At 46.2% G+C, this 22,495-nt stretch overlaps 2 protein-coding genes across 2 annotated transcripts in view; one reads left to right on the plus strand and one right to left on the minus strand.

Annotated features, from left to right (window-relative positions):
- The window catches only part of KIAA1147 (KIAA1147 ortholog), a 40,868-nt gene extending 18,917 nt beyond the window's left edge, over positions 1-21,951 (minus strand). The window contains exon 1 of the mRNA XM_015424718.1: positions 21,699-21,951. Within this exon, the coding sequence (XP_015280204.1) occupies positions 21,699-21,951 (253 nt within the window). The remainder of the gene's footprint in view (positions 1-21,698) is intronic.
- Positions 21,950-22,495, plus strand: part of WEE2 (WEE1 homolog 2 (S. pombe)) — a 37,615-nt gene continuing 37,069 nt past the window's right edge. Inside the window, exon 1 of the mRNA XM_015424706.1 lies at positions 21,950-22,124. Coding sequence (XP_015280192.1) covers positions 21,950-22,124 — 175 coding nt within the window. The remainder of the gene's footprint in view (positions 22,125-22,495) is intronic.

Genomic DNA, 22,495 nt, shown 5'->3' on the forward strand with positions numbered 1-22,495 from the left:
CTGGCTCTTCGGCTTTGAAACGGAGATGAGCACCGCAACCCTAGAGTCGGATTCGACTGGCTTTCGAGCAAGGGAACATTTACCTTTACCACCCTTCTAAGTCCACTGAAATCAGTGAAACATGGAATCATCCCAGTTTATCAGAATAACGACTTGAGGCATGTTAACCTGTGACATACTGACCACCCGATTAAGCATCACGGCTGGAGGAGACGGGACTTGAACAAAGACTTTCCCATTTCAAGTCTCTAAACATAGCACTGTACCAGAAGATAACCCCAAAGTGAAGAAGTGAGCAGTGACTCACAAAAGCTCTTACCCTGCCAGAAATTTTGTTAGTCTTTAAGGTGCTACAGGACTCTTGCTCTTTTCTACTACCCATCTTGCTCTTTTCTACTGCTTATTGTATTTGTATTTGACTACCCATCTTGATCTATCTCCAAAATACAGGGTTTTCAAAGGGATGCTGAGGCCACTTTGACATTAGGGTTCACATAGATGCAACACCAGGTGTTTCACGCATGGTGCTCCCAGTAGTTTCCCCCTCTAAGATTCAGGGGTACAAGAACCTGATTTACAGCAGGATAGTGAGGGCTGGCACACACACCCCAATGCTGCTCTTCCAAACTAAAACAGAGCCAGCATGCACTACTTACCCCCACAGGGCAAACATACAGGTGATGATACAGATACCTATACACCTACAATAGTGTGGCAAAGACCATTTCACATCAGGAAAACAGCACAGGGGACAGGGTTAACCACCCCCAGCCTCCCCCAGCCTCAGACTGTTTTTAATTCTCAATGAGCGATTTAAGCAAGTTGAAGAAGCAACTGCTGGCAAGACCAGTGACTCTTTCTCACATCTCTTTCCTCATGATGGATCAACTGATCAAGAAAATAAACAGTATGACTGCTGCCTTGAAAGAAGTCACTCTCATATTTATTTTATCTTTCTCTAAAGGGCTCAGGGCAGCTGTCCCCTTTGTTACCCAAATAGGCGGTCTCCTGATTAATTGGGGAAATTGGCTGAAAGGAGACAGAGCGAGAGGTGGGTAACCAGGATCTCCACCAATGTTTAAGGGGATTGTTCCCTTAGAGAACTCTCGAAACAAACCAGTCAGATATTCAACTGGAAAGGTTTTTATTGAAAGAGAATAAAAGGGCAAAACATACACACAAAACACACATAACACACATACAAGGCTAGCTAGAAGAAAAATAGGGAGGAGTGGGGAGAAAGTGATTTCGGAAAAGGTGATATTTACCAATCTAAACAAAGAGGTCTGCCGGAGACAGCAGCAAAACAACCAGTGTTTCATGGAGAAGAGGAAAAGGCCATCATGCAAGTGGGGGTGTATGACTTTGAGAACACACGGCACTGGTGGCTAGGTGCGCTTGATATGGGAGTAAAATGCTACTTGGGGCTATGCTGACACGTATGCCCCCCCAAAACAATTCGATGGCTGTTCTGGAGATAGACAATTATATGGGAGAAACCTGATGATTTTAATTCAAGGTAAGCCAATCTGTTTTGGGAGATCCATTGTCCTAACATATGCATCTCTTTAGGATGGGAAGGAGGTTGTTAGCAGGTCAGATGCTCTTTCTCACACTTTCTAAATGTTTATTTTAATATTGTATGCCAATAAAAGGTATTTGACTTTGACTCACACTTTCTAAATAATACGTCCAGGCTTGTCTTTGACTGGTTGGCATTCTCTGGCCAGCACCCATTTTGTGCCCTTTTAGGCCAGGCTGTGCCTTGCACTCGGATCCCAGGCTTGGAATGATTTCACGTCATTTTGGGCCAGGCAGGGTACTGCACCTTGATATTTGCACTAATATATAAAAGTTAGGAAGGGTGTTTATGGGTTTTCTGTCTATAAACTGCCCCTCAGTGAGAGGAAGGGACTGCCTGCTAACACCTTTGCCATTTTTATCCTCACAACAAGCCCGTGAGGTAAATTATGCTGACAGGATACCCAAGTGAGCTTCATGTAGAGTAAGGATTTGAAGCTGGGCCTCCTTGACTGACCACTACACCACACTGGTTTTCACATGGGATACTGGATCACAGTGATGTTGGAATAACAAAAGGGCAGTGTCTGTAGGAGCAACAGAGTGCCTTGCTGTTGAAGAATAGCTGCCTCAGAAACACTGCTGTGGTAATCTGAAAATTTAATCCATGCATCTGCTCCTTCTCCCTGGTAATGGTTCAGTCTAAAAATCATCCCTCAACTTGACTTAGTTGTGTGTGTTGGGGGTATTAGGGACTTGCCCACATCTTGCATCCAGGAAACTACCCCAGGGGAGGCGGGCTAACAGCATCTTATGGCCACCTGTGGCTTTGCCAACTTTCTTTTCCATTTGTTGTAGGCATGAGGCCAAGAAGATCAGCGTAAGCACCGCCAACCTGCCTGTCATCTTGGCTTTCTCTGATGTTTACAATGGGATGGAGAAAACCACTTTGTTTGATCTGAGGAAGCTGGTTTTGTCAGAAGAGCCAGCCACGCCATCAGCAGTTTTGTTTCCTAAAGTGTCCAATAGCGACAGGCAAAGTACAAGGAATGAAAATGACAAGCTCACACCATACACCAGTATGGTGATGTGGTGAGAAAGCTGAACTTTTAGAAAGAGAAGTGGGTTCAAATCCCCAATCAGCGATGATGTTCGCTAGGTGTCCTTGGGCCTGTCACGCAGCCTAACCTACCTCATATGGCTGCTGTGAGGAAAAAATGGGGGGAACCCTACGTATGCTACCCAAGGCCTTTGAAGAAATAATAGGGTTGGTTTTTTTTATATACAAATGTGATAAATGATCACAATCTGTTTTTCGCTTCAACTTTCTGGATTTTATAGCTAAGTGAAAAGAGGGAAGGGGGAAAGGAGGAACAACCATATCATTATGTATACCTGACCAGGCACCTATTCATTCTTCTGGCCTTCAAGGTCCACTTTGTCTTACTTTAAATCATTTGAAAAGGCACTTCGTTTTGACTTGCACAGCATGGACTTTCAGCAGAAAAAACCTTGAGACAGTTCTGATCAAAGTTCAATAACATTACTCACACAGAGAGCCAGAATCAGAGGTGGAAGAAAATGTTTCATCTCTCTGTTCCAGCTGTGCGTGGCTGATGTTTGTGAGGCAACATACATAAAAACAGCTCTAAGCAAGTTCATACCCACAGAGCCTTTTGTATCACACTACTTATTAATAGGCCCCTTAGAACTACCCTGATTTGAAAACAGCATGTTTGTTCAAAGTCATCTCTATGCTCCCAGTACAACTTTCAGCAGAATGCTTTTCCCATGATGCATTTGTGTCTGTAGGCAGAGATCCAGCTAAAGTCACTGAAGTCACTTGGAGGATCACCTTGGCCCCACACTGTTCAGCCCACAAACTAAAACCTTCCTCACGAGCCCCTTTCTCCATATCCTCCTCACCATCAGAGGTGAGGGAGGTGTCTACCAAAAGCAGGGCCTTTTCAGTAGTGGCTCCTTGTCCATTCTCGTTTATGAAACACTCTTCTTGGAGGACACACAAACAGAGCACACAGGCAAGGCCTGCCCCTGCTGTTGTTTCCAAGCACTGGGTTTTGGAGGTTTACTACTTTTAACAGGGCTCTCTTTGTAGAAAAAGCCCAGCAGGAACTCATTAGCATAACAGGCCACACCCAACAGCAGGAACTCATTAGCATATTGGGCCACACCCCAAACAGCACAGCTCATTAGCACATTAGGCCGCACCCACATGCTACCAGAAGTGTGGTCATCCAGCCACACCCACCTTTTGCTTGTTATTCTGTTTACCTTGTTTGTTGTCAAAACCCAGGGCCTTTTTTTGTAGCAGGAACTCCTTTGCATGTTAGGCCACACACCCCTAATGTAGCCAGTCCTAATGAGTTTCTGTTGTTGGGTGTGGCCTATTATGCTAATGAGTTCCTGCTGGGCGTGGCCAACTTGGGAGCCAGCCGGAACTCCGTTCCTGTGCGCTCCTGCCCAAAAATAGCCCTGCTTTTAAATATGGAAGTTTCTTTTATTCCCCATATCTAATAGTGACCGATTGACCTATCCTCCATCAACCTGTCTAACCCTCTTTCATCTATGGTGACCATCACCACACCAATGGTTTGTTCTCATGCTCTGACCTGGGTTTTTAATGTTGGGTTTTAATTAACAACTGTTCATGTTTTGCATTCTTATTATGTTTTATGTTATAAGCTCCTCCGGGAAGGCATAATTTTTTCCTAAATAAATAATTAAAATATTCAACAGCCTCAGGCATAAGATTCTGCTGGGATTTGCTCCCTGCATTTTCTGAGGCCCTCTTACCTGAAATCCAAATCCCCCAGATTGTAAATTCCTCCCCTCCTCCCCATGAATAAGGAAAATTTATGCTGATTGATGGGGCATTCTAAAGTTACTTAATGAGCCCCCTGACAGGCAGAACTGCTCAGACAAACAAACGCCTGTCTTGAATGTAAGGCAGCATAACTTGCTCAGCAAAGCCTGCTGCAGAGGCCAGAGCGAGGAAACTCCTAGCTCAGCAACCTATTAATAGGCCATAATTTACATTAAAACAATTGATAGTCATCCTAGACAGGTGCAAGGTGGTGTACTTGGGATAATACTTAAAAGTGATGGGCAGAGGCACTGTTGTGTTGGCAGTGTTTAGAAAACCAGCAGTCTCAATTCAGCCCTCCACAAAAGTGTATGACTTGCTCTAAAGAAATGTGTTTTCCATACAGGTGTGGTTTTCCAGCAGGCATGCTCCTTTAAATCCCGTATTAGCTGAGCTTCTATGGAATCTGTGCAGTTCACTGGGAAATATTCATTACTTTACCCATCTGATCTGTCCAGCAATGCTTTCACACACATTCCACTGTTTGAGTCCGAAGAGCCAGCATAGGGCTGTTGTTGGGAGTGTCAGGCTAGGGCCTGGGAGAACTGGGTGTGAATCCCCACTCTGCCCTGAAAGCTTGGTGGGTGATCTTGCGCCTATCCCAGCCTAGCCTACCTCACAGGGTTGTTGTTATGAGGACAAAATGGAAGAAGGGAAACAGCTGTGAGCAGCTTTGGCTCCCGTCCAGGCAGAAAAGTGGGGGATAAACATCCATAACTGACAACTGAAGTCAGAAATGTACAGCACGTCTCTAGGTGTTTGAGGCGTTACACTTTCAGTTACTAGCAAACACGCTCCATGTCCTGGTGAGCAGGCAGACAAGGAGAGTTCAGCAAAGAATACTTTTTCCTTTTCTTCCTTTTTTTAAAAAGTGGTTTCCGCCTTCATAAAACAGGAAGGGCCTTGCTGAACTTAAGATTACAAATTCCCTTTCAAAGAGCTTTCAGTGGCACAGGGCAGCACAGAAGGAGCAGAACACATTTCAGCATCAGTGCTGGGTGAGGTTCTTGAGCCTGCAGAAAGAAACACCAGTGAGGGAAATACTGCTAGCTCTGGATGGCACTGTCAGTCTTCTCTGAGGCATGTCATCTGAAAGAGTCTGTCCTGAGCACACACACACAAAAAAAAGCAGACCGAAGGGGCAAACCAAAAGGAAAATGGTGGATGTCGTAGAAGGGTCACTTCGCTGCAGCTCTGAAACCTGTAGATTAAAGTTTATCATCATTCTTATTTCAGACACTACACATGGTAATGGAACACGTCATGCATCCTAAAGAATCTCCTCTTCTACGAACCTTCCTGGATGCTGAAGTGTGAGAAATCCTGTTTTTAACTTACTTAGTAAATGTAATCACCTTTGGTGTCCCCCCCCCACCCCCTAAGTGTTATTTATTGTTGGCTGACTCAGACCCTTTTCAAACTGCCTTCGTATTCCCTTTTAGTAACTCGTTGCTGATGGATTTTTTCTGTCATTTCAGACAGATCCATTTTAGTAACCGGTGGAATTTATTTACCTGTTCATACAAACCTGTTTGTGTCAGGTTAGCAAAGCATGGTTGAGCCACTTTTGACGAACACTGCTTTTTTTCCCCGTTTTCAACCTCTTCATTGTGTTTCTAAATCTCTGTGGTGTGCTGTTTAAAATGTCCATAGCGCTTCCTACAATGCTGATTCCCCCCCACACACACCCTTTTTCACTGTGCAATCTTCCTCGTACCTTTTTTTTAACATTCTAAGGTGAGAGCTATAGCAGCAGCACTGAGATGCACTGACTCCACTGAGCTCTATAGCACTCACCTTAGAACTTTTTTTTTTAAGTCCAAGGAAGACTGTGAAGTGAAAAAGAGTGTGTGGGGGGGGGAAGCAGCACTGTTTGAAATGACCACAGCACTTCAGAGACGGCTCATTAATGGAAGGAAATTCACTGTATGAAACTCCCATCCCTGTATCGCTTTACTCAAAACTGGGCCAACAACGATAAACGTCCGGGTTAAAGCTGCAATGTGAAAAGGGCCTCAGTCTCAGGACAGATTTACATGGGTAGTCATGTTGGTCTGAAGCAGCAGAACAATGTTTGAGTCCAGTGGCACCTTTATCAAGTTTTATTCAAGGTATAAACTTTCATGTGCATGCACGCTTCTTCAGATACATTGAAATGGAAGTTACCAGTCCATACATATAGGTAGAGGGTGAGCAGCAACTTAGCATAAGCATAATAAAAGGTTCAACAGATCCAAGGACCAAACTGGAATAACAAGCTTAGTTTATATGGTCCCCATTTGTTTGGGTTTAATTCAGTGGGGGGGCATAGTGAAAGAAAGAAATATATCAAAATCGGAGATTGATGGGCAGATGTACCCTTCTTAACTGTGGAATGCTGGGAGTAATTAACTGACACCCTGCTATTAAACTCCATCTGTCCCCTCTCAGGTGTGGAGGCAACAGTACAACATCCTTTTCTTTGAGGTGGGGTGACTGGCTGATGACACACACAATCGTACCGTTTTAACATGCTGATGTAATGAACAAGATCAAGCATACACAGCCATGCACAAGAAGTAGTTTCACATTTGTACTACCAAAAAATCTGAAAGAACCAAGCACGAGTCATACTACTTTAACAAACACTGCAACAGTTGGAGGGTGGGGACGTTCTCACGTACCTCACATCAAGGTAAAATGATTACAAGCATAACTGTGTACTCTCAGACCCTTAAGGATCAAGTAGGCTAAAAATTCAAAACCAGTTCTCTAGTAAAAGTCAACCAGACGCTGCATTATATCCATCTCCCCAGCTTTATCTGGAAAGGGGAAGGCTGCAGCCACCACCACCCATATAGGGGGTGGTGCTGCAGCCCTCTTCCATTCGTTCCCCCTTCCCTTCCATCTTCCCTCTTTGTACTCCCGGCCTGCCAGCCTGCATGAAGTCACTCCTTTGTTTGCAGCTGCTTTTGCCTGACTGATCCTTATCTCTTCCCCCTGCTGACTTTCTTGCCACGTCACCCATTTCATGCTCAAAGAGCAACTGTGGAGAGGCAGCTTGCCAGGCAACGCGGGTGATTTTGGCTAATGGGTCTTAACAGACGGGCTGCCTCCCTGAGGGAAGCACTGCCTTGCCAAACCCAACCATATAGAACATGCCAAATAGGAAGAGGTGTGGCGGGAGTGAGGTAAGCTTGTGGTCAAATCAGATGCTTCCTAGGCCTCGAGTTCTGTTTGCTTTGATGTTGACTTACTTGGGTGAAACTGGACTGATTTTTTGGGGTTATTATCCTCTTCAAGGATGTGCTCTCCCCACCCCCAACACTGTGCAGAAAACTCAAACAATGATAATGTTCAGCTGGGCCTCTCCCATCCCCTCAGGTACCTCACAGAGAGGCATAAGTGCTTTTGAACAAAACAGGATTCCTCCTAAAGGAGGGCTGTTATCCAAAATATGCACTCTGGAGATCACTGACCAGTGACTCCAGGCACCATGACACCTGCCAACATCAGTCCAAAAGCATCACAAAGGCCTATCTTGCCCTTCCTCCACCTCAGTGAAGCAGGAGGTGGGTTCAGGAGAGCCCAGGGGGCACAGATGGAAACTCCTGTATAAAAAACAGCTGCCTCCATCAGAGGATGAGGCTTGGCTTAGAACTAGCCAACATTCTGTGATTGGCAGCCATTTTATGGTTGGCTGTACCCCCCTTACCATACCAGTAGTTATTTTGTGGCGATACCCACTCCCAGTTCTCAAATTTCCAATAGCATTTGCAGGCTCAACAAGGTTGGGGACTCCTCTCACAAATAAACTAACAAACAAACAAATAAATAAACATTCCGTTCCTGATAGAATGGTCAGGCAACCAATGTGAAGACATAGGGCATAGATTTGGGGGCAGATGGGCTTTTCCTTGTCCTGCATATGGCAACATTTAAATGGACAATGTAAGGGAAAGTGACTGGCAATTGTAGCCTTTTCCCATCTCTACAGGTGTTCCCGGGATTCTTGGGGGGACACTTCGGCCATCTCACTGGCTTTACAGTAGTTTAAATTGTTAATACAGATTACCAACAGCTGGCAGGAGAACAGAGATGACCTCCTGCTTTCTCTCACGAGCATACTCATTTTCACTCTCTCTTTCACGCACACAAAGTTATATTCAGCCTACTGACAACTGCTCAGTCTTTCTCTCCCCTCCACCCTTCTACATTTCAACAGACGTATTCTGAGGCTTGAACAGCAGTTAATGTTTAGAAAACCACGTATGGCTTTATTTAGGGTTTGTATGCAAGATGCCAACTGATCCCAACACATTCCAATGAGCACTTGGGACACCAGCAGTGTTCCCTCTAAGCTGAGTTAGTGTGAGCTAGCTCACAGTTTTTTAGCCTCTGGCTCACACGTTTTTGTCTTGGCTCAGGAAGGATGGCTCCAGAGCAAACTAATTTATGCAGTAGGCAAATTGCTCACTCACAACTTTAATGCCAGTAGCTCACAAAGTAGAATTTTAGCTCACAAGACTTCACAGTTTAGAGGGAACACTGGACCCCAGGTCTTTTGTATAGCTTTGCTCTGCACAGCAGAATGTGGAAAGACAAGTACCACCCCTATGGCTTTATTCGGAGAAAGGTAGGTCAGTATGCAGGACTGAGATCGACCTAAAATGCATGTCTGCGGCCATTCAGCAAAGCAGGACTTGTTACACTGATACCTGCCTGTTTTCGCTATGGAACTCAAGACAGTATACATAAGGTTCCCAAGGAGAGCTCCCACAGAGGCCCTGATCAGACCCAGAACTCTGTGATACACCTCCTTTGCTCCACCAACCATTCCCTGGGAAAATCCCTCAGTTCAGGTCAGTCCTCAGTAATGGCCGAAGGCAGATTACTTAAAAGTTTACACAAGGTATCATTCCCCTATGGAGGTAATGGATTAGTATCAGTTCCTGTTCAGTTCAAAGCCTTCCCCCTCCCTTCTCCACATGGAGCACCCGATCATTTATATATCCAGTACCTTCGTTAACAGAAGTGCAAGTAGTCATGTCAGTCCAAAGCAAGATCCATGTAATATCTTTTATTATGCCCAAACCAAAAAATACAAGGCAGTATGCTAGCTTTCAAGCTCTACAGAACTCTTCATCAGGCAGGATGAAGAAAGTGAGAGGTGGTGTTACAGGCCCTGATCTTAAGGCTCCTCAGCACGTACCCAACCTCAGCATGTACCCAACCGTCTTTCCCCTCCTCCTCAGCACGTACCCAACATCAGCACATACCCAATGCCTTTCCCAAATGTACCCCAGAGAGCACTACGGTCAGGGCCCCAACATCGTTTGACTATTCCGGGCCCCAAGGATGCAAGGCTCACCAGTACCAGAGCCAGAGCCTTTTCTGTGGCGGCTCCTTACTGGTGGAACGAGCTCCTGGAGGAGATCAGGGCCCTGCGGGACCTATTACAGTTCCGCAGAGCCTGTAAGACAGCCTTTAAATAGGAGCTGCCACTACTGTTACCATCAATGAGCCTATCGAATTTCTGGATCCTAGGACTGGCCCAGATGTATCGCTAGGCCCATCGGCTCGTGGGATGATGATCGGACGAACAACATGGATTTAGATCTGAAAGCACGCCATCAAATTTTTTAGCACTGCTAGCACTTTATTGCTAATTTGTTAATTATATGTCTATGAATGAGTATGTATTCTATGTAGTTTTAAATTTTTATGGTTATGCCAACTAGGTACATTGTACCACTTTTGTTAGCCGCCCTGAGCCTGTTCGCAGGATGGGCGGGGTATAAATATAGTTAATAATAAATAAATAAATTTCTCTGAGGCACCAGCAACTCCATTTGTGGAAAAGGAACCATGATTTCCACCAATTTCCCCAGTACATAGCAGGCACCACAATTTGAGCTGCGGTGGCTCAAGTGGTTAAGACGCTGAACTGCAGGCTGTGGAAGGTCGGTAGTTCAGCAGTTCGAGACCCGAGTGTGCCGCATGACGGAGTGAGCTCCCGTCTCTAGCTCCAGCTCCTGCCAACCTAGCAGTTCGAAAGCAAGACATTGCAAGTAGATAAATAGGTACCACTTCAGTGGGAAGGTAACAGCGTTCCGTGCGCCTTGGTGTTTAGTCATGCCGGCCACATGACCACGGAAACATCTTCGGACAGCGCTGGCTCTTCGGCTTTGAAACGGAGATGAGCACCGCAACCCTAGAGTCGGATTCGACTGGCTTTCGAGCAAGGGAACCTTTACCTTTACCTTTTTACTGTCCCTTAACATTTGGTGAGCCCCCAGGAACAAAATTTCAGGGGACTCCCATGTGTTGCACCTGGAGGGAAGTGTGAAAGTCCCCAATCTGCAAAGTATGAAGGTGGTTAGATACATGCCCTCGTCTGTATCTGGTATATAAGGACAGGCAGGTTTGGATAGAAAATAAAAGGTCCTGTGTGGTGCTGGCGTCAGGTTACACATCTAAGAAAAAGAAGAGAGTCTCCAATTGCAAATATAAAGCCCAGTGGTTAATTAAATGTCTCTGAGCACCAAATAGGATGCTCTGGTCCCTTAAAAGGCTGAGAGCAGAAGAAAAATCCTTGTATTAGCAACACTGGAGATTAATTTTAGATGATACACTAAAGAGACAGGAAAACTAGAACTAGTAAAGAGAAAGAGTCCAGAAGCACCTTAAAGGCTAAAATTTGTGGTAGGGTATGAGCTTTCATGAGTCACTGCTCACTTCTTCAGATACCCAGCCGTTCGAAAGCAACCTAATTGCAAGTAGATAAATGGGTACCCACCCTTAGAGGGGTGGGGGGCACCCTGTATGGTCGGTTGAAGATGGCGGCGGCGATGACGGCGGCGATGAGCATTGATTCGGTGTGGACGGCGTGGCATTGCGGCGGCAGGCGGGTGCAAAGCGGAGGAACGCAGCCGAGCGATCCCTGGTGGCCAAGTGAGAGTACACCGAGTGCTGTCGTCGAGAGGAAGGTGGCGTGCGAGGACGCCGAGCACCAGCTCAAGCGGAGCCGGAAAGGACGTTGCTGGGCCGGAAGCAGGCGGAGCCGCGCGCCTTAGAAAGAAGACAGCCACTTCCGAAAAACGCCGGGAAAAGAACACCTGCCAGTCCAGAGACCCGACCCGAGCCGACAGTAACAGCAACAACAACTACAATGACCACCATAGAGGGTGCCGGTAGGTTGCCCCATCCCCATATACATACTGTGGCCCTAGTTAGGGAAAAACGGTGATTAGCACCAAAAATCTGTAGAGCCGCTCAGAGACCCCTAGACAAGGGGTTCGAGCAGGATATCAAATTGAATGTATAAATAAATAAAATATAAATAAATAAATAAAGTGACCCACGAAAGCTCATCCCTTACCACAAATGTTGTTAGTCTTCATGGTGCTCCTGGACTCTTGCTCTTTTCTACTGCTACAGACAGGCTAACATGGCTGCCCATCTTGATCTATCAGCAGAAACTAGATCTTCTACCTCATGCTGGCGCTTCTTAACGTATTTGTTTTAGGGAGATTACTAAAATATAAAGAACTAGACTACATTTAAATGGCTGTGAAAAATCAATCACAAACACATAAAATTCTGCAACTGAAAGAGTGATAGAAACCAGACTGGGAAATATTTCCTAGTGGAGAGGCGAAGAAGCCCATAAATATAATATCTTCCCAAGTCACTTTCCTCCAATTAAAGTATCAGTTAAATTCACATATTTCTAGACAAGATAGAAATTGCAGCCGTGTTAGGCCAACACATAATCCAAAATCAAAAGCCATGTAAGAAACTTTTATCAAAATGAATCAAAATAATACAACAGCGTGGAACATTCAGGAGGGAATGGGAATGGGAGAAAAGAGCTGTGTCCGGGCCATGAGCTTAAAGCCTCTTTGAATGCATTCAACTGGTCTACCTCACAAGTCTATTGTAAGAACAGCAAATCAAAACTGACTGACTGCCAAATATCACTTACCTAGTTACGGGGTGGGGGGGTGTCTGCAGGCTGTTAGCTTTGCAGAATCTGATTTTTAATTAAGAACCTAAAAGGGTAAATACATACAAATAGGAGGGCCCAATCTTAAAATCAATAGATATAGAGTATTAACATACTGATGACACAGGTTATCAAAAGCAATGCATTTAAATTATTTAAAACCAGTTATAGGCCCAAATGTAATCTCAATAAGAATTAAAACCATACAGTATTCATAAACCAGATCTTATGTGACCCGACACATTTCAGCTAACTGGCCTTACTCAGTGGTCAGGGCACATAAGGTCCTGTATGATGTTAATTCTTATTGAGACAACATTTGGGCTATAACTGTTTTAAAATCATTTGTAACACATGTATTCTTGATAACCTGTATTATCTGTATGTTAATGTTCTATATCTATTGGTTTTAAGACTGGGCCCTCCTATTTGTATGTAATTACCCTTTTAAGTTCTTAGTTCATATTTCTTGGGTTAAGTTTTTTGTTCCCCCACCTTTTTTTCATTCCTTGAACCTTATTTTTATGCTACCCTTCAGCATTCCGTGCGCCTCAGCGTTTAGTCATGCTGGTCACATGACCATGGAGAAGTCTTCGGACAGCGCTGGCACGGCGGCTTGGAAACAGAGATGAGCACCACCCCTTAGAGTCGGATTCGACTGGCTTTCGAGCAACAGAAACCTTTACCTTTCTTCCATATAGCTCTGGGCACTGCACATGTTTTTGTCCCTTCCTTTATATGTTATCCTCACAATAATCCTGTGAGGTAGGTTAGGCTGAGAGAGAAATGGCTGGCCAAAATCACCCAGTGAGTTTCATGGTGAGCAGTAATTTGAATCTGGGTCTCTCCAGCCCTAATTCAACATGCTAACCATGACACTAATGGGGGGGGGGAGAGGATGCTGTATAGAAATATTGATTTCTACAAGTCTCATGCCTTCTCCTGTGATGACATTCTATGTCTCTGTTTCCTGTGCAGGCCAAATGGACCAGGGCAGACCAGATGGCCTGAACAATCTCAATAGCCATACCATATAACCACACATTCTTTCACACCTCTAAGTGGAAGAGCTAGACTTCAAGGCACCTGCTTTAAGGCTACATGGGCCATGTCACGTACATCATGGAGAAGCTGGAAGTTGGGTCACCTGACTGCAGGAGGAGTTCCCAAACTTCTGGCCTATCCCCACACGTAGCTATGACAACCAACAATTGGGCACATCCCATGCCCACTCACAATTGGCTACCGGCCCTGGCTAATCATGACTGGAATTGGACTATAATCGTTTGATCCCAATGAGAGAGAGTCTCTTGCTCTTGCTCTCTGTTCCGGCTCTCTCTGCTTGTTTTATTGCACCTGGAAATGCTGTCCTTTTAGAGACAAAAGACTGCTTTGTGACTTAAAGCACATGGAATGCAAAGATGGGATTTCCCTTCAAAATCCCTTGGTGTCTAACTGGACTGTATACATTGGACACTCTTGGACTATAGACACTTCACTGGTAATTATGAATATCTCTAATGTGTAGTTAAGGCAAGGAGCCATAGGTTTTTCTTGTTTTCAGTAATCTCTTATATAGTCTGTTGTTATGTTCTGTACTGAATAAAAATTATTCTAGTTTCTAAATGGTCTCTGATGTTGTACCTGGGTTCCAAGTCTAAACTCCTGTGCCTAAGCTGACCACGAGCTACCTTTGTAAGAGTCAAAGTGTGTATCTCTGAGTGAGTTGCTAATGTGTTAAGCCCTAGATGCCAGCTGAGAGTTTTGAATCTCTGCTCTGAGCTGGAGGGGACTCTAGTTAAAAGAGGTTCTGGGGGCACATTGTTCTGAAACCAGAGAGGGTATAGACCATCTTGTGGTTTGTTGTTTAATGTACTGTAAAAGTACAGGGTTCCCTCCCATTCCTGGCCTGGCCTGGGTGGGTTAATCCTGTACAGATGCCCTTTCTGCACCTTTAACTAGTAAGTGAGCATCTTGTATTTCATATGGCTGTATTGTCCATTCTAAAACCAAGCTAAGTCATTAACCACTGAGGAGTTCAACTGATTTACATGGCAAGAATCAATGCCTGCAGGGCAACAGAGCAGGAACAGCCAGTGGGAAAGATGATTTTTATGAAAATAAGGTGGGGGGACAATTAAGCAAGAACCTTAGCCATTGCACTAGAATGACCATTTGGAATAGAACAGGACTACTTCTCTGCTTGCCTATTTAGGGACAGCTCCTACAGTCTAGTCTAAGCAAACAATCAGTAGCATTCTTTTTTATATTCTCCAGAAGCAAGACCAACATGTGTGTGTGCGGGGGGGAGGGGGGAGAGAGAACCTACACAACTGCATTCCACTCTACACATCACTCAACAGATGGGAAAAACACTACATTTTCCCACAATAAAATACTGCAACATCAGCTTGGGGAAAATCAACATATATGCAATGTATATCGTTACCGTTCTGTCTGCATCTTGCAATACTTCTGTGCAACAGACTTAGTATTTAGAGCATGCAAAGATACTATGCAGGGCCTTCCCCCTCCCCCAAACTTCAAATGACATGGAGGGATCCAAGCAAACCAGCTGTCCAGAAAGCATGTCAAAAATACAGCATGTTTCCAAGGTGACTAACTGAGACATCATAGCAGGACTTTCAATTAAACCAAAAAAGGAGAACTTGAAAGACCACACATGTACATACATGGATAGCCACAGTTAATGAACAGGGAAGGGAATTAGCTCAGGAACCTGCCTTCCTAAATTCTTCAGTCTTGCAAGGGGCAGGAAGAAAGCTTGTGTGGGCTGGTTTGCTTGGGTTTTTTTGTTTGGTTTGTTGTTGTTGTTGTTCAATAACCTCCCATCACCTAACCTAAATGCAGAAGACTTGCACCTTATAGGGCCATAGGAGAACACAGTGCAAAGCATTTTTAATTAGTGGAGGGCTTTGTGCCATCTTTTATGGATTAGGCTTTGTGCCTGATATTTTAGCTATCCTGTATTAGATTTTTTTTCCCTAGCGCCAGAAATTCACTATAAGTCTTCTATTCTAGAAGGATTTGAAGCTCTTTATAGCTCTGCATGTAGATTTTTTGGTGCTATTAGGCAGGGCAGAATCCATAAATTGCAGTATGAGCTTTTCACTGGTATATGCCCATGGAAACTAAAACAGCGCTCTGGAGAGCTGGACCACATCCATTATTGGAGCAGAGGTCCATCAGTGGCTATTAGCCACAAGGTGTAGATAGGGACTCTGGGGCAAGTGATGCTCTGTCATCTTGGTGCTTGGGGGGGTCAACAGTGGGAGGGCTTCTAATGTCCTTGCCCCACTGGTGGACCTCCTGATGGCACTGGTATTTCTGGCCACTGTGTGATACAGAGTGTTGGACTGGATGGGCCTTTGGCCTGATCCAACATTGGCGTCTCTTATGTTCTTATGTTAAGTTCTCAAGTGTCTGTTCTTTGAAGGACTCTCTTATCCCACAGTTCTGCAGGCCTGGGGGGAAAAATCATGGAGTATCTAGAATAGTTCTATAATGCAAAACCTCATAGCTGCAGATTCCTTTATGACATTTGGAATTCAATCCGGAAAGACCCAGGTTCAAATTTGCACTTGTCAGGAGTCACTGGGTGACCTTGGGCCAGTTGTGCCGCCTGCTACCTCACAACAGAGATGTAAAGGCCTGGAAAGAAAACTGGGGAAGGGAGTGGGGGGATGAAGTTTTTTTTGTACAGCCTTTCCAATTAAAAAACAAGGACATTTTGGAAAGCATTAGAAACAAATGCCAAGATAGTTTACTCACTCAAAATGAAAGTTTTTATATAAGACAACCCATAGCATTAGATAACTCCTCGATACAACATCATTCCAAGAAGAAATTTATTGTTCAAATTTTAATAATTAATCTGAAATAATCTGCTGGAGAGTTCAGCATTTTCAGTGCTATTAAGTTTAACTTGATATCCAAATATGCTGGTAATTCTATAATGACTACACATAACAGTTTCTGTCCAGATCATATTACATTCACTACATAATTTTCTAATCTCAACTCTTCTATTTTACGACCTCTAAAAGGGTAAAGATATGCCAAGGTAGCATAGAATGCCACAGTTTGCAACTCTCTCAAGTACCAAATGCATTTGCAACCTCACTTGTAGAAAACGACAGAATTTAAAAATATAAAATGGCTTAAATATGGCAAATGTTATAGCCTAACCAAGATATCAATAATATGTTTTATGTTGCTAAAGCATTAAAATAAACTTAGATTTGAGAGGGAAAGTATTACATATACTTGCCGCTATACTTTTGTTGTTTCCCCCCAAAAAACTGCGGGGAAAAACATACCTTTTCCCCTTCATGGCTTCAAGATTTTTTTTTTTGGAAAATTTACATTTCTGCCTTAGAGAGTTGTTGGGAGGAGGAAGGGGGGAGACAAAATACTCAGCCGCAACTTCTTTGGAGGAAAGCTGGGATAAAAACGAAATAAACTAGTACAGACAGGGCTCTTTTTGGACAGGAACACACAGGAACGGAGTTCCGGCTGGCTTCAGAGCTGGCCACGCCCACTACAGCCAAAACCTCTCCATGCGTGGCTATGAAGGGAAGGCCTGGAGAGTGACCCCTCCCGGCAACTCCAAGGTGAGCGGGCCGGGGGGGGCTGGAAGGACCGGGAAGGGATTTAAAAAACCAAAGCAGCACATGAAGGATAAAGGATCTACCTCAGCCCTTCACCTGTCAGTTTGCATAAAGTTTTTAACACAGGGCGCATCCAACAATGTGATGCCTGATGGCATACAATAAGATATGACAGGCAAGATGACAGCCAAGTCAAGAAATAGTCTATTAGATCATCTTGATCTGAGGTGACAGTTAGTGTGTCATGTGACATGTCACCAGGTCCTAAGATTGCATCATCCTTCGTTCTGATTGGTGCTCAGATGTATATATTGGGTACAGTCTGTATGTTATTGTTCACTCTTGTGGATTGAATGCTATGCGAAGCACTTTGTCAGTAAGCCTGGTGAATTGGATGCTACAAGTGCTAAAAGACTGTATGTATATAGTTGCTGTAAATAAACCACTGTAAATAGTTCAGCACTAGCCAACTCTGGATTGTGTTATTATTGGCGCTTCATATACGCTGACAATCCCCTCTCCCTCATCCTGCACCCTGAAGAAAAAGTACAGTGTTATTCTTTAAATACAAATAACCAGAATACCCCATGGTAGAAACCCCCAGAATGGCATAGTCATCGCTATCAGCTGAAACAAACTCCAAGTTCTATTTCCATGCAGCTGTGTATATATAAAAAATCTGATGTGTGTGTATATGTGTATATAAGTGGCTGCTTCTTCACAGAATACCAAGCTCAGCATTGCCTTTGCCTCCTGAAAGGACCTGTGTGCGCCCAAACCCAACACCACCCCTACAATCGCACAACAGAAAAAATATGAAGCAACCTGCTGAGGCCAAAAAAGTAGTTATTGTATACCTGCTCAATACAGACTTCATGACCAACCCAGACAGGCTTTGAACCTCAAGAATCCGCACTGTGTTTAAGAGCCTGAGATGACGTGCTATCGAAGCAAAAGGATTATCAAGCTTTGGAGGGCCAGGAAGCCATACAAGTGAACACAATTAAGCCGAACACATGCCTGTTGTCTGGGTACCTCTCAGCAGGGAAGCGAGCCATTATTACAGCAGAATCTAAGATTAGGTCCAGGCAAGAAATAAGGTACTTGCAAACAAAGTCATGAGGGAATGCTAGTAGGTGAAACACAAAATGACTCTATACAAATTTGAAAGCAATGAAAGCAGAGAACTCCTGACCCCTACTATATTCGGTGGGACATCTCTACAGGAGCATGTGTAAGATTGCCCCTTGGGTAAGCAGCTTATTTCAGATGAAGGGAGCTTTGACTCACAAAAGCTTATACACAAAATATCTTGGTCTCTAGAGTGCTACTTCCTGCCAACCTAGCAGTTCGAAAGCAAGAAATTACAAGTAGATAAATAGGTACCACTTCGGTGGGAAGGTAACAGCGTTCCGTGCACCTTGGTGTTTAGTTATGCCGGCCACATGACCACGGAAACGTCTTCGGACAGCGCTGGCTCTTCGGCTTTGAAACGGAGATGAGCACCGCAACCCTAGAGTCGGATTCGACTGGCTTTCGAGCAAGGGAACCTTTACCTTTACCTTTAAGGTGCTACTGGACTCGAATCTAGCCACTCATTTCAGGTACATCTTCAGCAGTGTCATTGGGCCACCCATTGGCCGCACACATATTTCCAAAGGGCATGCTGCAACAGGCAAATGAAGACCAAATTCTGTAGAAAGCCACTCACACATTAATGCAACTGGCTGGGGGGGGGGGAGAGATACAAATTGTAAAGGAAACCACACAAGGGAAGTAGGGACACCTACAACCCAGACCTGTTGTGGAAGGAAGATTGCATGCATGCCCTTTCTCACTGGCAACATTCGCCCTGTAGTTGCATCACAGGACACCATCTAAGGAAGGTGGAGAAACATGTTTTCCTGGGAACCTGGCTTAGGGCCTCAACAACCCATAACTGGACAAGCCAGTGGAAGGAACCTTCATGGCCTCTGTCTCCCACATCTGAAGTAACATTTGTTTGCTCAAGACAACACACTTCCACTTTGAACTGCAGAGTTCTACTAAGTCAGGAAGCCATGAGTCTACCAACACATTACAGCCAAGCCCCTCCCCACACAACTTTGCATAGAAGGAGAGATCTTGTTTAATGAAAAAGCTTCTTATCCCAGACCCTCAGCACAGTAGCTACCAAGATAGGTTCCAACCCCCTGACAAAAATAATGATCATTAAAATTCCAAGGGGCTACCATCGGTCCAGTACACGAACGTCTGCCCTCAGCATAACGCTCCTCTTCCTTTTGCCCCTCCCAACCTGTCATCATTGAAGCATTCTGGGGAATTCTGGGGAATTTCTTGGAGGGTACAGGCAGTGTTCCTTCTAAGATGTGCTCGCGAGCACCTGCTCATTAACACAGGAAGACCCACTCAGCAGCAATCTGGAGTTGTGCAGGGCCTTGCACTGCCCAGTGCCTTTTGTAAGATTACAGCAGTTATATTCTGCTCAGGATTTTGAACTGCTCCACTCAGTAGGGGGGGAAATTAGAGGGAACATTGGCGGTAAACACACTCCCCTGATTCTGAGTCTGGGGAGGGCAATGCAAGAGAGCTGAACTGTGGGCACCCCAGATGATTTCATACAGGGTACAAGGCCAGTTCCCTGCCTTAGGGACTGAGAAGGGCCTCTTGAAGTCCTGGTCGTGCCACTAGGCCTCGGCTCACTCCTAGGCTGCGGTCACACGGAGCATTAGCCACGCTACAGAGCCGGAAGATAGGCGGATTTTCCGGGCGCGATCACACCGCAACATCTGGGAAGCGTAGAGCTCCCGTGGCGAACCCGAGGCTTCCCGCTGAAGATGCGGTGTAAAAAACTAGTACCTCCGAGGTACTAGTTTCCGGAAACCGCGGGGCAAGGGCGGGCGCCTGATCGCGTTTCCGGTGGTGGCATCCGGCACCCGCCCATGTCCCTTCGCAAACAGGTTTTTCCCCCCCCAAGTCTCCACAAGATGTGCACAAGCACCCAACGGCACATGCGCACAAAGAGGAAAGCGAAAGCGCCGTTTCAGCTTTAAAAAAAATGAACCCAGTTTGTCACGGCAGCGGCGCCTAGCCATTGTTGGTGTGATCGCTCCGCTTCTTTGCCGCACTGCAGGATTGTCGTGTGATCGCCACCCTCGTTTACCCGCTGGCGCCGAGGGAAGGACCTGTGGTGTGCCGCCGGCGCGTCTGATCGCGTAATCGCGGATCAAACTGCGCCGGGGCAATTAGCCACGCCTCCCCCCCGCGATATCCGGCCCGTGTGACCGGGGCCCTAGTGTATCTGGCCAAGAATAACTCTCTTTTTATGTATACACCCCATTGTTGGCTGGAACACCAGTATCTTCACAAGTACGGACTGCGGTATTTCTGGCATTCAGACCAGTAAGGTTGTCTACACCTAAACTAAACCAGAGGATACCATAAATACCATTAGAACAGAAGTAGCTTTAATATGAGATAAGGTACGGTAGCTTTAGTATGAGGTGAGGGAGTGTGACTCAGTGGCAGAGCATCTTCTTGGCATGCAGAAGATCCCAGATTCAACCCACAGCCTCTCCAGTTAAAATGGTAGTAGGTGATGTGACACACCTCTACCTGAGACCCTGGAGAGTCGCTGCTCGTTTTGAGTATGCAATACTGACCTTGACAGACCAAGGATCTGATTCAGTATAAGACAGTTTCATGTCTGATTCCTGTGTGACCAACTCAGGTGGCAACTGCTAGCTACCATGAAGGGGCCACAGACTTAACGACAAGACACAAGGAATGGGCATAAATCCACCAAGACCTTCTCTCACAAGAAAGCTCCTTGGAATGAGAAGAGTGTTCTTGCTCAGCTCTCATTCATTTCAAAAGGCATGCCCAGGAGAATGTCCCACCAGATTGTACCCCACTTTAATCAGCATGGCAGGCAGCACCTTTTTATCTCCCACCTCAGGCACCAAAATGCCCACCAGGTCTTCACCTGTTGTGGAAGTATCTGAATGAACACTAGAATATTATTCAAGGCGACAGCAGAAGAACTACAGGAAGGAGAAGGGGGGGGGAAACTACGTACAGGTATTATTACCGTCTGACTTCTCTGGGATGATACCCATAGGCCTGGGCATACAATCCAAGGGTCATACAAGCCAAGTCATCTAACCGTGACTTCCCTCACCTCTGAAAGGAGGAGACGGTCTAAGTTCACCCACCCACCCCCCTGACCTACCATCTTTTAGGAGAAACCCCCTCCCAGAGAGGAAAGGGGTCTTTCTTTGTGCCCCAGGAAAGTTTACACATGGTGAATCCGTGGACATCAGGAGGCAGGTGAAGGCCACATCCTAAACCTGCTGTTCAGGTAGCAGCTGGGTCCGATCTGGAGTGGATCTGACGTGTGGGGAGGCTGCGGCCATTAAAGGACAAGGAAGGAAGCGCATTCTGCACATGGTCAGAGAACACTTTCCGCTCCCACCTTCCCGGAGAGAAACCGCGGCTCCTACCAACCCCTAGAAAAAGAAAGGGGTTTTGCTCCTGCAAAGGAAACGATTTGCGAAGGGGAAAGATCTCTCGCCCGAGACGAGTGGAGGGTGCTCTCTGGAAGGCAGGGGGGAGAGACGCATCCTCCATCGCGTCCCAGGGGAGAGGAGGGAGACGGCGCCGGTGGCGCTCTTACCCGTGCGGGGGTCGAAGGTAACCACAAACACCGCCAGGATCTGATCCTCCTCCACCTGCTCGGTGTCCGGCTCCGGGAGGCGCCCGCCTGTGCCGCCCAGAGCAGCCGCCGCCGCCCCCGGCTCCCTCTTGCCGCCGCCGCCGCTGCCCCATGGCGAGCCTTTCCAGCCGCTGGGCTCGACCGCCTCCGGCACAGAGACCGCCGGGCCCTCGGCCCAGAAGAGGAGCGGCGCGTCGTCTGCTTGCTCCACCATGGCCCAGCCAGCTGCGGCGGCAGCGGAGGCGAGGGGCGGCGCTTGCCGGGCGACGGAGACGCCCCCGTCCCCGCCCCTGGCTGCTCCCCGGCCGAGCCTAGGAGGGAAGGCGAGGGAGAGGCCTGGCCCGGTCTGGCCCGCCGGAGACCCGCGGCTGAGAGCGAAGCGGGGACGTATCGGTCGCCTGCATTGCTGTCCCCTTCCTGCCTGCGCGCACAGATTTAGGAGGGGGAGGCCCTCGGGACATGTTTACTCGGGTGTAAGACCCGCTGTATACAATGGAGCACATCCCTAGTTCAATGAGCGGCCAAACAGCGCGACACCCCGGGCAAGATTGCGTTGTTGCTACTGAGAAAAGAGGGTCTTCTCCCGGGAAATTGTCAGCAGAATGTCAGTATATCAAGGGCACTTTGTAATACTTCCCGCCGGTGACCTTAAATAGTTCGGTCCAGCCCTCCCCATCTCTGTGCCTGGGGAGGGGACAGAAAATGGTTCCAAGAGGACAGTTTTGAGACATGCATTGGGGGGGGGGGGGGTCTTCTTA

This window comes from Gekko japonicus, unplaced genomic scaffold (genome assembly GCF_001447785.1).
Source record: "Gekko japonicus isolate JY-2015 unplaced genomic scaffold, Gekko_japonicus_V1.1 scaffold689, whole genome shotgun sequence".
Classification (NCBI taxonomy): Eukaryota; Metazoa; Chordata; class Lepidosauria; order Squamata; family Gekkonidae; genus Gekko; species Gekko japonicus.